Source organism: Lagopus leucura, unplaced genomic scaffold (genome assembly GCF_019238085.1).
Source record: "Lagopus leucura isolate 7727_CA_CO unplaced genomic scaffold, USGS_WTPT01 Super-Scaffold_100019, whole genome shotgun sequence".
Lineage (NCBI taxonomy): Eukaryota > Metazoa > Chordata > Aves > Galliformes > Phasianidae > Lagopus > Lagopus leucura.
The window spans coordinates 158,043-170,776 of NW_024962273.1; the positions used below are offsets into that span (position 1 = coordinate 158,043).

Below are 12,734 nucleotides of genomic sequence, written 5' to 3' on the forward strand. Positions count from 1 at the left end.
ATCATGTTTTCATTTATTTTATTCCTTCCTGTTTCTAAACATTGATAGTAGTTCCATGTAAAAAAGATAATATTAGAATTTTTTTATTTAAAAAAAAAAAAAAAAAGATAAACCAACGTCTGATGTTTTGTATATTTATTTTAGTAATCAGATTTTGCTTTCAGGTGTTTGGCTATTGTATTGAAAAACAGGTTTCAGAAATTTGACTCTGCCCACAAATGATACTGTTCCTTAAGCAATCACAGTTTCTAATAGGAACTACTGCATTGCTGTTATATGACTGTTTCCTGAACGGCCTGAAATACTGAGCAAGTAAAGGTGCCCATTTAGTTTTGATTGCTGCTTGAAAATTAACATCCTAATGATAACTCTGGTTTCTTGGTAGTACTGAACAATACCAGCTGTGATAGTGTTAAAAATGTTTTCTCCTGTAGCAGATGAAGCCTGGACTACCTGTCATGGGACTTCAGTTTTGTGGATGGCCTACAGGAGTTCTTACTTCAAATGTTCAATTTTCATCTCCTTTACCTACTATTGGATCGGGCTTGGGATTACCAGAAGGGAACAGTAACTCATTCTTGACATCTAGTGTTCCTGCAAGTAAAAGTGAATCACCAGCACTGCAGACTGAGAAAATAGCTTCTGCCACCTGTACAGCAGTGGAAGTGGCCAAGCCAGTCGATCACCCAAACCCAAAGCCAATACCAGAAGGTAAGAATGGGCTGTCAGCTGGAGCTGCCTGGATAATTTCTAGTGCTGCTATGCTGTTACAGTTTATTTTTTCTAATTTCCCTATTGAATTTCTCTAATCTGATTGTAATCATGTGAAAAACACCTTTTAAGTATTTGTGTGTTTGTCTTGCTTTAGAAATGCAGTACGGGTGGTGGAGGATTACTGATCCTGACGACCTAAAGTCTTTGCATAAAGTGCTGCATCTCAGGGGAATAAGAGAAAAGGCCTTACAAAAACAAATTCAGAAACACATGGACTATATCACTCTGGCCTGCGTCAAAAATAAGGATGGTAGGTAATCGGTAATTATGTTACATGTGGTATCGGAGTGCAGTAATGCTGACTGAGATCTCTCCAGGATGTGCTTGGATACAGAGGTGGTCATAGTAGCCTGAAAAAAGTAAAAGGTCACATAGTTGCCTTTTTACCAGCCTTATTCTGGGAAGTTAGTGTTGGAAAAACCTTCTTTAATATAAATTCTCTATTGGTTTAAGCGTCGATAACTTTTCAAGCATTTTCTGTTTCTGTAACAGTATAGCTCAGTCTTCCCTTTCCCTTGCCTTTAAATTGCGAGCTTGAAATCTTACAGAATTTGGTGGTCGTATTGGATATCTTAAGAGCCGTACACTTCCTTAACAATTCTTCAGCATTTAATTGGACTGACAGGTAAAACAGCTTGAATTTACTTGGAGAAGTTATAATAATTTAACGAAATATGATTCTCAAATGCAGTTGCAATTATTGATATCAATGAAAATGAAGATAACCAGGTAACTCGAGATGTTGTGGAAAACTGGTCAGTAGAAGAACAAGCAATGGAGGTGGACCTTGCTATTCTTCAGCAGGTGGAAGATCTAGAGAGGAGAGTTGCATCAGCTAGTTTGCAAGTTAAGGTAAAACTAACTTTTAGTAAAATTTCTCTTTTAAAATAATGTTGCTGAAGTGGGAAGAATGTAAAGTAGATAGTAGCAGTCCTTTTGCTGTTGGTAAGTGCCTTCTCATTCATCTGTAATTTTCAGCAGATAAAACAAATCCACTGCAGCACCATCATGGATATCTGTTTCAGATATTTCCTTCAGTTGTAACTTGAGCTAAAGGCGATCAGAATAGCGACTCCTGAGGAGTTCTTTGACAGGGTGCAGAATCATACACATTTTGTTAACCTTTCACGAATGCCCAGATTTCATTTCATGTAGATGACTTAATTTTAGTGGGGTTTGCTACTTTTCTGCCTGGTTTGGGTTCTGCCAGTAACTGAGTAGTGATACCAAACTAAGTATGTTTGTTTCAAGTATGGATGTACTATTCCAGATGTAGTATGTTCTACGAGTAGATGTCATTTCTCTGTGACCACTTGGTACTGTCTTCTGAGACAATGAAACAGACCCATTCTGATGTTTTCACTGATAAAATAGGATACTCCAAAATAAGAATGCAGAATGTTGCAGAAAACTCACTTCAGAAAGTCTGGTAATGCTTATATATTTTTGATTGATTGTTTTAGTTCTCTGGAGATTTTGGAAAATGTCTCTACAGATGGATTACACGTTACCAAGATGTACTGGAAACAGCACTTCAGTTATTTGTTCTGATTCTGTAGAACAGTTCCTCTATTCAAACACTAAGTTAAATAGCAACCAATAAATGCACAAACCTTTCTATTAACATAGGGCTGGCTGTGTCCTGAACCTGCATCAGAAAGAGAAGACTTGGTATATCATGAACATAAGTCAATTGTTAGATTGCACAAGAAGCACGATGGAGATAGTGCTGGAGGCGGAGAAGGCAGTACCAGCTCTCTAGAGCGGAAGAGTGACAACCCTCTAGATATAGCTGTAACCAGGCTTGCTGACTTGGAGCGGAACATAGAGCGAAGGTATCTGAAGAGCCCCTTAAGTACCACCATTCAGATCAAACTGGATAATGTGGGCACAGTTACTGTCCCTGCTCCTGCACCATCCATTAGTGGTGATGGTGACGGGTAGGTTTTTGAGATTAACTTGAAAAATTATTGTGCTTCTTTGCTAATTGGAGCCTATTTTCTATTGCTTGTTATCTATGTACTTTCTTGTATGTCTGTGATCCATATGGATCATGTTATTCTGCATGGTGCTTCATAAAGATATTTTTTGTTACGTTCGTTGATAATGCAAAGTTATCTTACATTTAACTGGATGTGACTAAGCTTTGAGGCTCGTAGCCACAGTCTGTGCACTACATCAAATTTAGTTGCTTATACCTTATCCTTATTGGCTGTGTACGTTTTGTCATTGCTTGGCTTTCAGTGTGATAATGCTTGTTTCACGTTCAAATATCAGCCAACGCGGATGTGACCTGCCTAATTTCTCTGTATTTCAATGCAGAACTGACGAGGATATTGCTCCAGGGCTAAGGGTATGGAGAAAGGCGTTGTCAGAAGCACGAAGTGCTGCACAGGTAGCTCTGTGCATTCAGCAGTTACAGAAATCGATAGCGTGGGAAAAATCTATTATGAAAGTTGTAAGTGTTTTTTATTAAGAAAAAATACTGTACCTGAGCTAGTTTTGCTATATCCTGTTTTCACACTTTAGGTGTTTTAAGCAAACATGATTTATAATATATTTTTTATTACTGCCTATAAAAATATTAACTGTACATTGTGCACAGATGAGTATAAATATACTGGAAAAGATTATTCCCTTGCCAAATCCAGTATCACGAAAATTTTAAGATGAAATGCCCTCGTAATTGTTTGCTCTATATGAGATAGTAATTACTCCTTATAATCAACATATCAATAAATAGTAACTTATGGCTTCATCTGGCAGAAGGTACTGTATTTAGTGGAGTATTTCTTATCTCCTCTGTGACATAAGCTGTATGGTGATTCAGCATCTCATATCCCAGTTCAGGACTTCATTTTGTTCCCATGTAGCCATTAGCTCCTCACGTGCTTTTGTATTCCTTATTATTGCTGGGCTCTGACGTAAAGCGAAAAAAAAAATTCGGAGTGAATTGTTTGAAAGGGAACTGTAATTTAGGTACCATTCTCATGCTTCAAAGCTTACAAATTGAACTGAGTCCATTTTTCATGTGTTATAGTACTGCCAAATATGTCGAAAGGGAGATAATGAGGAACTGCTGCTGCTTTGTGACGGTTGCGATAAAGGCTGTCATACCTACTGCCACAGACCCAAGATCACGACCATACCGGATGGTGACTGGTTTTGTCCTGCCTGCATAGCAAAGGTAATGCTATCCGTAAGTCAGAGTGACACACAGTGCTCTTCTCGTGGATGCTAGAATGCTATGTCTGTCAGTACATTTTTTTTTTTTTTAATTAAAAAAATATATGTATGATTTGTATGTTTTATGTTGGGTGGCAATTAAATTGTATGAGATGAATCGTTTTATTTAACTTGGATTTCATTGGCAGTAGAAGTTTGTCTTCAACTTTAATTTTTAATGTAAATATATCCATAATTTTCTTGCTGATTCAACATCATAGCTTTTTCTTCATTTTGTAATACTTCTCAGTATTTGTCTTTAGAGCTTCATTGTTAAGAGTTGATGGACAATGTCTTGTTTGAAAACAAAAATCAGAAAAAAATACATAGTAAATCACTGTCTTTTTCTACAGCATAGATTAGTTTTACATTTTTGATACAGCACAATGTATTTGAGAGAGTCTTTAAGTATTTTTTTTCCTCAAATAAAAATAGTCTAAAGAGAACAATGGGATAGTTCTATCTAAATGACTCAAAACAGGAAATATTATTAGATATCCACGTTTTTTCTAGTCTCTATGTGGTCCTAAAATTAATACGATTTTTCATTTGTGAATACTGTAACTTTCAACTGCAGTACTCAGTGTTGTACGTTTCTCATATATTGTCAATGTGATCCTTTTTGGGTGCATCTTTAACAAAGTAATAAGGAAAGTGCAAGGTCACTGTTTGGAATTCACTGTATAGTAGAGGTAAACTCAGGCTTTAACCTTTTCCTGTAGTTATCAAGAAATCATTACACCTTACCTTGTTATAGGGATAGAAGTTATCCCATCATGCTGTGACTTTCCCTGTTGCTTCTGGATTTATTTTTTTCTCCTGTTTTCCTTTAAATGAATTGTATTTCTAGTGTGACAGAATAACGTTTTTCTGAGGCATTTCTTTTGTCGCAGATTTGGCTGGAAGTTGGAAATTTGAAGGTATAAGAAATCCAAAGTATAATTCTATCTGAATTTCAATATATGTTGAGTAGTGATTAAAAATTCTGTTAAACAGAAAAACAGTTTTACGGCAAGATAGCAACTGTGTTGTCCTAATTAATTTCAACTTGGATCTTTTTCTTGTGTAAAATAAGGCTGCCAAACCACCTGCCGTTTTCCAGACAGTAGAGAATATTTCCTTATTTATCCTTAGGCCTATTTCCTAATAGACCTTAGATATTCAAAAATGATTTGTTCTCGTTGGTTGACATTGTATTTTTATTCAGTTGGACGATAATCAGCAGCACTCTTTTTTTCCTTTGCAAACTGATACACTTGGTTGTTTCTCTAATGTTTCTCTTGGACAAAGAATATAGATGTGATACTGAATGGCTTAAATTGAGTACAGCTACTTCCAAAACATTCTGGTGTGTTCAGTATTAAGCAAAACTAGATCTATACACAGCGTACATTTTCCACTTTACAAATCAGATGACAAACAAATTGCAAACTGACCACACTTCTTGTCACACTAGCTACAGTCAGATCCAAAATGCTTAGGAAAGTCATTTATAAAATTCAAGAAATTAAGTAACTTCTAATCAGAAGTGTAGGTGGGTCTTTTCAATAGAATTGTGTGTTTGACATTATGTTCTAATGATTTGAGTGACATCTTCAAGTACTGTCGTCTTATGATGATGTTAATAACCATGACTCCGATTGTCTACATCTTAAATGCATTATTTCTTAGTTTCACCTTATTGTCTGTAAATATTTTTCTATTTGATTCAATAATAATCCTTATTTCCAGGTTGTACCATTGCTGTGGTTTTATACTCCTAGGTTTTATTGTATTTGTTTTGTGTTTAGGCTCTTTATGTCTTTCATATGTAGCTTTTATTTACATCAGTTGATCCCTTCATTGTCTTGACTTTTTTAAAAGCTCTTCTCTGTATCTCGCAAATAATACAGTTGCTTGTAAATGGATGCAGAATTCCAGTCGTGGTTAAACCAGTCTTTTGAGAATGGACAAATAGAAGGGTTGCTCCAGCAATAATGCCTCCTAGTTTATGATGTTGTGCCATGACATCAAGGCGGATGTTGGTGTTATGGTAGTAGAAGTTGACACTTCCTGCCAGTATTCCATCACACTTCATCACCGTGCAGTAGTTGGCCACATGGGGCTGTCTGACAAAATGGTGTCTGACATGGAAATGAGTGTGAAGCAAAGATACGGAATTGAATACCTTCATGCAGAAATAGTGGCACCCATTGACATGCATCGACCTTGAGTGTTTGTGAAGAGCAGGCAGTGGATGTCAGCACAGTGAGGCAGTTGGTAGCGGATTTCAGCAATGGCGACAGCAGTCACCCAGCTGGTGCATATTTTTATGAGCACAGCATGCAGGCTGTTGTTAATTGCTGGCAAAAATGCATAGAGATGGTGGTGACTGTGCTGAAAAATGGTGCTGTGTAGCTGTGAATTTCCTCTATCAAACAGTGCTGTTGTGCTCTTAGAAACTGTTACGGTTTCCAAGGAAATAGATAGGAGGCATCACTTTCAGAGTGACCTATGTGTACTGTACCTAAAACTAGGCCATCCTGATTTGCTGGCAGGTATTGTCATACCAGCCTGAAGGTCAGGTGCTTTTACACTGTCACGAGTTGGGAACCTAAACCACTAGTCACAGGGATTTCTGCAGCCTTACCTTTACAGAAGAGCAAAAAGTGACTAATTGCTGACGTGTTATAGTTTTTATTGGTGACTGTTTGATCTTCACTGCTGTCTATCTGTAGTAACAGATCTCTGTAATTTCTTGGTTCTTGCTTATTCCTTTTTATTTTCAGGCAAGTGGTCAATCTCTAAAATTAAAAAAACTTCAAATAAAAGGAAAAAAAAGTAATGAACAAAAGAGAGGCAGGAAATTACCAGGAGATACAGAAGATGAAGACTCTGCAACTACTAGCACCTCGTTAAAAAGAGGAAAAACAGACCCTAAGAAAAGGAAGATGGATGACAGTGTTTCTGTAAGCCAAGGAAAGCAAGAAAATTTCATTGCTGTAAAGAAACCTAAAAGAGATGATTCCAAGGACCTGGCTGTATGCAGGTACAAACTACCTTCTTGTAAAGCAACTGATTCTAAACTTTGGCGTGTGTTGTACAAGCAGATAGTGCCTCATTAAACATAACAGTGTTTGGGGAACAAGAGCCCTCTTCTCTGTTATGCATCTCCACATGGGTCGTGGTGATTTGACTGTGGCTGTAAAAGATTTTGTGTGCTTTCAGGGAGTAATTGCCTTGTTTGGCAATGGAAGGAAGGTACTCAGTCACAGTGTGGTATGTGACATGTACTCCTCCATGCCCTTCCAAGAGTAGGAGAAACCCTGAGAGCTGTGGTATTGATGGCTTTCTGAAGTGTAGTTGTTGCATTACAGAGATGGTAATAGGAAACCGTCATCTTCTGGAGTGTCTTTGTGGTTTTTGGAAAGCTAGTTATCAGTAACTGTTTTATTAGCTTGCACATCATTTATGATGAAATATTTGTGCAACTTCAGTACTTTGAACCTCATCTTGCGTAAGTATCTTTGGAGAGAACTAAGTGCTACTCTGAATAGTCAGTTTTCTCTCTTTATTGAGGCTGTTTTCTGCCCCTCTGAAAGAGGGCACAGATTATGTAAGTGCTTTCCTTTTCTAGGGTGAAAAGGTTCACAGTATGCGATGAATTTATGGAACAGTGAACAGCTTTTCTGATTATGCAAAGTTTAACATTTCTTATTTAAATCCTTATTTTATTCAGCATGATTCTCTCAGAATTGGAAACTCATGAGGATGCTTGGCCTTTCTTACTTCCTGTAAACTTGAAACTTGTTCCCGGTTATAAGAAAGTTATCAAAAAGCCTATGGACTTTTCCACCATCAGAGACAAGCTAACCAGCGGACAGTAAGTAAACTTAATGTTACTTGCCCCGAGATTTCAGTGCTCCACGTGTGCTTACTGAGAACTGAGACTTGAGAATAGTACTGCATTTCTTTTTAATAGTTCCTTTGTGTACTGGAACACTATTTCAGGATAAGAAAAAGAGTAAAGACAAAGGAATGGGATTAATCCAGGCAGCCCTTTACGTACCTGGTTGTTCATTTTCTGGGTAAATGCGGCTACACTCAGCGCTCCCTTTGAAAGGACTTGAGACCAAGAAAGAATGAATAAGTGGAAAATACCAATAGTATTTTAGCTAGAAAACTGTTGAAGCGAAAAGGCAAGCTAATAAATTAAAAAGTTGCCCAGTTCAGTCTTGAAATTTTATCTTAATGTTATTTTTTGGAAAGTAACAAAAACAGTAATGAAGAAGAATTTGCTTGTTCTAGGGTTTGTTTTCCTGAACATACTAAAATTAGATAAATTCAATTTATTCATTGAACATTCGTTGCGTGTTCTGTAACTGGTTGTAGATTCACTGATGCTAGCAGAGTTCCTTGTTGTGTTCTTTTTCCCCTTTAACTGTTCCAGAAATGATTCACCTTTTTCTTTTTTTCAGGTACCCTAACGTTGAAGCATTTTCGCTAGATGTCAGGCTTGTTTTTGACAACTGTGAAACCTTTAATGAAGATGATTCTGACATAGGCAGGGCTGGCCACAACATGAGGAAGTATTTTGAAAAGAAATGGACAGAGATTTTCAAATTGAGCTGAAGTTACCAGAACTCATTTTTCCCCTTAAATGAGGACTGATAAGACCAGCAATGTGAACATGAAAGTGCAAGGCTCCTACATAACTGATGACTGTTCTTCTTCCTTAGAAGTATCACAAAAAAGTGATATTAGTTCTAAAGGCTTCACTCCTACAGCAACCATGGCCCCTTGGTTCTTGGTTTGTATGTTTTAACAAACTAATTTAGGTAGAACAGGGAAGCACACCCAAAGAATTTCAAAGAAAGGGGTGTTATAGTGCAATAGCAATTTAAAATATATCAAAACGCACTGAATATTCAACCACCAGAGCTCTACTCGGGAAAATGGTTCTTTTTCCCTTCCAATAAATATCTATTTTTCATTTTTTTACTTTGTAGTTTATTTTTTAGTGAATGTATTTAATTTTATGAATTATTTATGATTATACAGCATCCAGAATCTTCGTTTTCTGTGAAAAGGAAGAATTAGAAAATTGCTTTAAATCTTGAACATACAACAAGGAATGTTTTAAAATGTAAAACAAAGCCAAGTAAAACTGTTTACACTGATGTGCTGTAAAAGCACTAAAAATAAACTTTACTGTAGAGTTACAAGTACATTTATATATATGTTGCTGCATCACTTGTGTAGTTAAATTGTATTTCAAGACAGTGAAGAAAAATTGAGACTTGTATATACTGTTCATTATTGTTTATATTAAGTCTTGTTTTAAATATGTATGATGTGTACATATCGTTTGCAGATATTATTGTTTATGCCTTAGGAGGACAGTAGCATTTTATTTTAGTCTTAAGGTAATTATAGCTATATGGCTTGTACAGTAATTATCCTCTACCAACACTGTGGAGTCTCCTTAATCTTGGTAGTGCCTGCCTTTAAAAACAGGGTGTAGGGGATATTAGTTTTCCATTTTTCTATTTTGTTACATAATTTCAAGCCACCACAGCCTCAATTTCAAGTATAATCATTTGTATCCACGTGGAATAAAATTGTGACAATTTCCTAGCACACTCAGTATTTTTTCATAGAAGCATTTTCCCCCATTTGCCACAGAAATAACAAAACAAAACAAAACAAAAAAAACCAACAAAAAAACAACAAAAACAAAACAAAAACAAACAAACAAACAAAAAAAGCAACAAAAACAGACAAAAAAAAAGACATTTGTAACCACTGTGTTTTATCTACTGTGTGTTGTGGTGGCCTGTTGGGGCAGATAGAGGTAGGGGTTGGGGGTTTGTTTTTTATTTTGGGTTTTTTTGTTTGTTTGTTTTTGTTTTTTGGTTTTTTTTTTTTACTAATGTAAGAGTACTTGAAGCTTTATTTAAAAGAAATGTTGTGGAAAGGTAGCATTCTTTTTCTTTTTTTTTAGGAGTGTTATTTTTCACTAGTGTGTGTGGCACGGATACAATAAAAGATTGTTTTGCAAAACAGATTTTCTTGGCAATTTTAATATTTGAGCTCTTGTGTACAGGAATATTTCCAATAATATATTTTGAGTCTTGCACTTCAGTTCTTACGATGCATCTAGTTCTCCTGGCCTTTGTAGTGGTACCTCCAAGCAATTGCCAAGCAGTCAGAGGAGCACTTTTGCTGCCTTCCTGAATAAGTGCGGATAACATCGGTTAAGGCTTTAGAGGTGCAGCCACTTTGCTTCCCAGTACTTGTATTAACATTACAACAGCAGTTACTGTCGTAGTGTTAATACATACTGTAGTAATATTTCTTAAAAACTAATGACCATGTATGTTTTGGTTTGGTTTTATTAGCTTTTTTTTTTTTTTTTTTTGCCTGTAGGAGGGCATGAGTCGTAACCATTGCCCTGACTGAAGAAAATAGATTTATTTGGAATGCCATGTTTGAGTCTTGTTTTATATACCCCCTTGCCATTACATTCCCTCCTTCTGCTGACTGATAACATTAAGTGCCAGTTTCTTAACAATTTTTTGTATGTTCTGTTGGCCTCTGCAGAACACCTTGTTGAACGTTACTTGAAGTCTTGCCAGAAGAACTGGCATAAGCTACAGTAAAAGAATCGTGTGGGTGTCAGACATTCTAACATTAGCTCCACTGACTGCTTAATAGCTTTTAACTTCTTCATAGTGTTTCTGAATGCTTCTGTAAAAAGCTTTGCTGGTATGTTCCATAGATATGAAGAGTAATCCGTGTTTTGAACATAGAACAGTAGGCTTGTGTGTTTTGAAATGCTTAGATCATTGGCAAACGCATGACTTTGATGGAAGATGATTGTTTCTGTTCTTCTCAGATTCTGTACTTATCCCCCATAGTAGATCTGAGTTGTCTGAGGAGTTGGAACAGTATTAACACCGACTTATGCACACAGCTGCGTTTCTCAGCCTGTCTCCTGATTAGCTGTGCAGCTGGTATCGTTAACCAGAACTTAGTGCTGTGATAGTGGGACGTGCTTCACCTCTCTTAACGTTGGTGCGTTACCAGTGTATTGCTTTGCTCACTGGTGGAGTGATTTTGTTCCAATTCCAATAAAATTAAATTTACAGAAATTATTATACTTGAAAAGTGAGCCTGAAATGTAAGTACACTTTGTAGAAAAGAGCTGACATTTACTTAGCTGCTGGAGAAGTGTCTTCAGTTTTTCTTAATTGCTAACCTTTCCTCTTAGTGTTTCCATCTCTGTTTTCTTAGAGGAAGAGACCAATGTGCTTACTTCCTTTCTGAACAAGGTAAGCTGATCTTAATTTGTGGAGTTCACTGACAAACTTTAAAACTTTAAAAATAGTATTTGTGGTGGTCAGTGAGGAGTTCTCTGTTTATCACGTTGCATTCTGTTTTGTCTCTTTGGTATCTCTTTCAAACACATTAGATGACACAAGGGCAGCTGGAAATTAGAAGTTGTTTCTGACAAAAGGTGTCTTTAAAAAAAGGTCTGAACCTTACATCTTTTTATGTAATTATGTAATTTCATAATGACAGTTTTGGTTATCTGAGCTTAAGCACAGAAATCCCAAGAACAGTAATGTTATATAAAATGCTGAATTTGTGACCTAGAGGATGTAGTTTGCTCAGTGCACATCAAATTGTCCCTAGATGCTCTAGATTTACCACAACGTGCCTGCAAACTGAGGACTAAAGGCTGAAATCTGGAACAAACCAGTTAGGCTATTCGACTTTGTGACTTTTCTACAGCTCTCCCCTGTAATCCATTTTTTTTTATAGTCGGTACGTACACTCAAGATAACGTTATCTTTAATTACACAAATTCCCGCCGCCTGCACTGCCCGAAGTGACCACGGTTAGTAGAAATGAGTAGCCGCAGTTCGGCGCCGTGAGTTGGTTCTGCTTTCCCAGCTGTGAAATACGGGCCCGCTTAAGTAGACTGCGGCGTTCGTGACGAGCCGCTGCCCTTCAGCGCGGCCGACAGCCGACAAACCAACCAGCCCGCGTTTGCTTGACGGCCGCCGCTCTCAGCGGGGCGGCGCGGCGGCCGGGCGGAAGCGGCCCGGGGTAGGCGCGCAGGGCGGGGCGCTCAGCGCAGCTCCGTGCCGCGGCCTGCCGGTCCCGCCGGAGCGCCGCTCGTAAAGCCGTCCGTGAACGGGGCAGCTTAGCGGGTGAGCGGGGGCGCGAACTTCTCTGTGTGAGGCGGGAAGCGCCTGCCCCGGTTCGGCCCGCCTCCCTGCCGCCAGCCCGGCGTCAAACACGCTCCGCGTTAGATGAGGGCGGTGTGACGTGACTCTCGGCCGTTACGTCTGAAAACGAGGACGCGTCTGGGAAACGCGCAGACGACATGGGGCAAAAACGCCGCCGCTCGCGTCGCTCCCTGAGGGGAAGGCCGGGCGGAGCGGGCGAGAGCGCGTGCGCGGGGCCGGCTGCGAGTGCTCCCGTGAGGGTGGTGCGCGGCCGCCGGCGTCCTCCCGCCACTTATTGCATCTTTTATTTCACAGAGGCGGGGGAGCCGAAGCCAGGGCTCGCGGTGCCGCTCTCGTACGGTCCGTTCCCGTCGTCCCCGCGGCCTCCGAGTTGGACGGCTGGCGGAAGGGCCGCGGGGCGGAGCGCCGTGCGGCCTCGTGAGCGCCGCCCCGGGTCGGTCGCCGGAGATCGAAGTGAGTGGCGGCCCGGGCCCTGCTGCGACGCGGGGGGCGGCGTAC

The 12,734-nt window shown here is 38.9% G+C and overlaps 2 protein-coding genes across 16 annotated transcripts in view; both read left to right on the top strand.

Annotated features, from left to right (window-relative positions):
- Nucleotides 1–9,610, top strand: part of BAZ2B (bromodomain adjacent to zinc finger domain 2B) — a 100,565-nt gene extending 90,955 nt beyond the window's left edge. For 8 of the 15 annotated variants that reach the window (XM_042877690.1, XM_042877693.1, XM_042877696.1 and 5 more), the window contains 9 exons: nt 435–711; nt 869–1,024; nt 1,466–1,626; nt 2,404–2,714; nt 3,097–3,232; nt 3,815–3,961; nt 6,768–7,027; nt 7,718–7,861; nt 8,457–9,610. In XM_042877690.1, coding sequence (XP_042733624.1) covers nt 435–711; nt 869–1,024; nt 1,466–1,626; nt 2,404–2,714; nt 3,097–3,232; nt 3,815–3,961; nt 6,768–7,027; nt 7,718–7,861; nt 8,457–8,610 — 1,746 coding nt within the window. In that variant the 3' untranslated portion in view covers nt 8,611–9,610. Of the gene's footprint in view, nt 1–434; nt 712–868; nt 1,025–1,465; nt 1,627–2,237; nt 2,715–3,096; nt 3,233–3,814; nt 3,962–6,767; nt 7,028–7,717; nt 7,862–8,456 lie in introns of those variants that run through there. The other 7 variants (XM_042877700.1, XM_042877702.1, XM_042877703.1 and 4 more) reach the window with 4 other exon arrangements.
- A 3,019-nt stretch (nt 9,611–12,629) lies between these two features.
- The window catches only part of WDSUB1 (WD repeat, sterile alpha motif and U-box domain containing 1), a 28,161-nt gene continuing 28,056 nt past the window's right edge, over nt 12,630–12,734 (top strand). The window contains exon 1 of the mRNA XM_042877947.1: nt 12,630–12,689. The gene's annotated coding sequence lies outside the window, so the exon portion shown is untranslated. The remainder of the gene's footprint in view (nt 12,690–12,734) is intronic.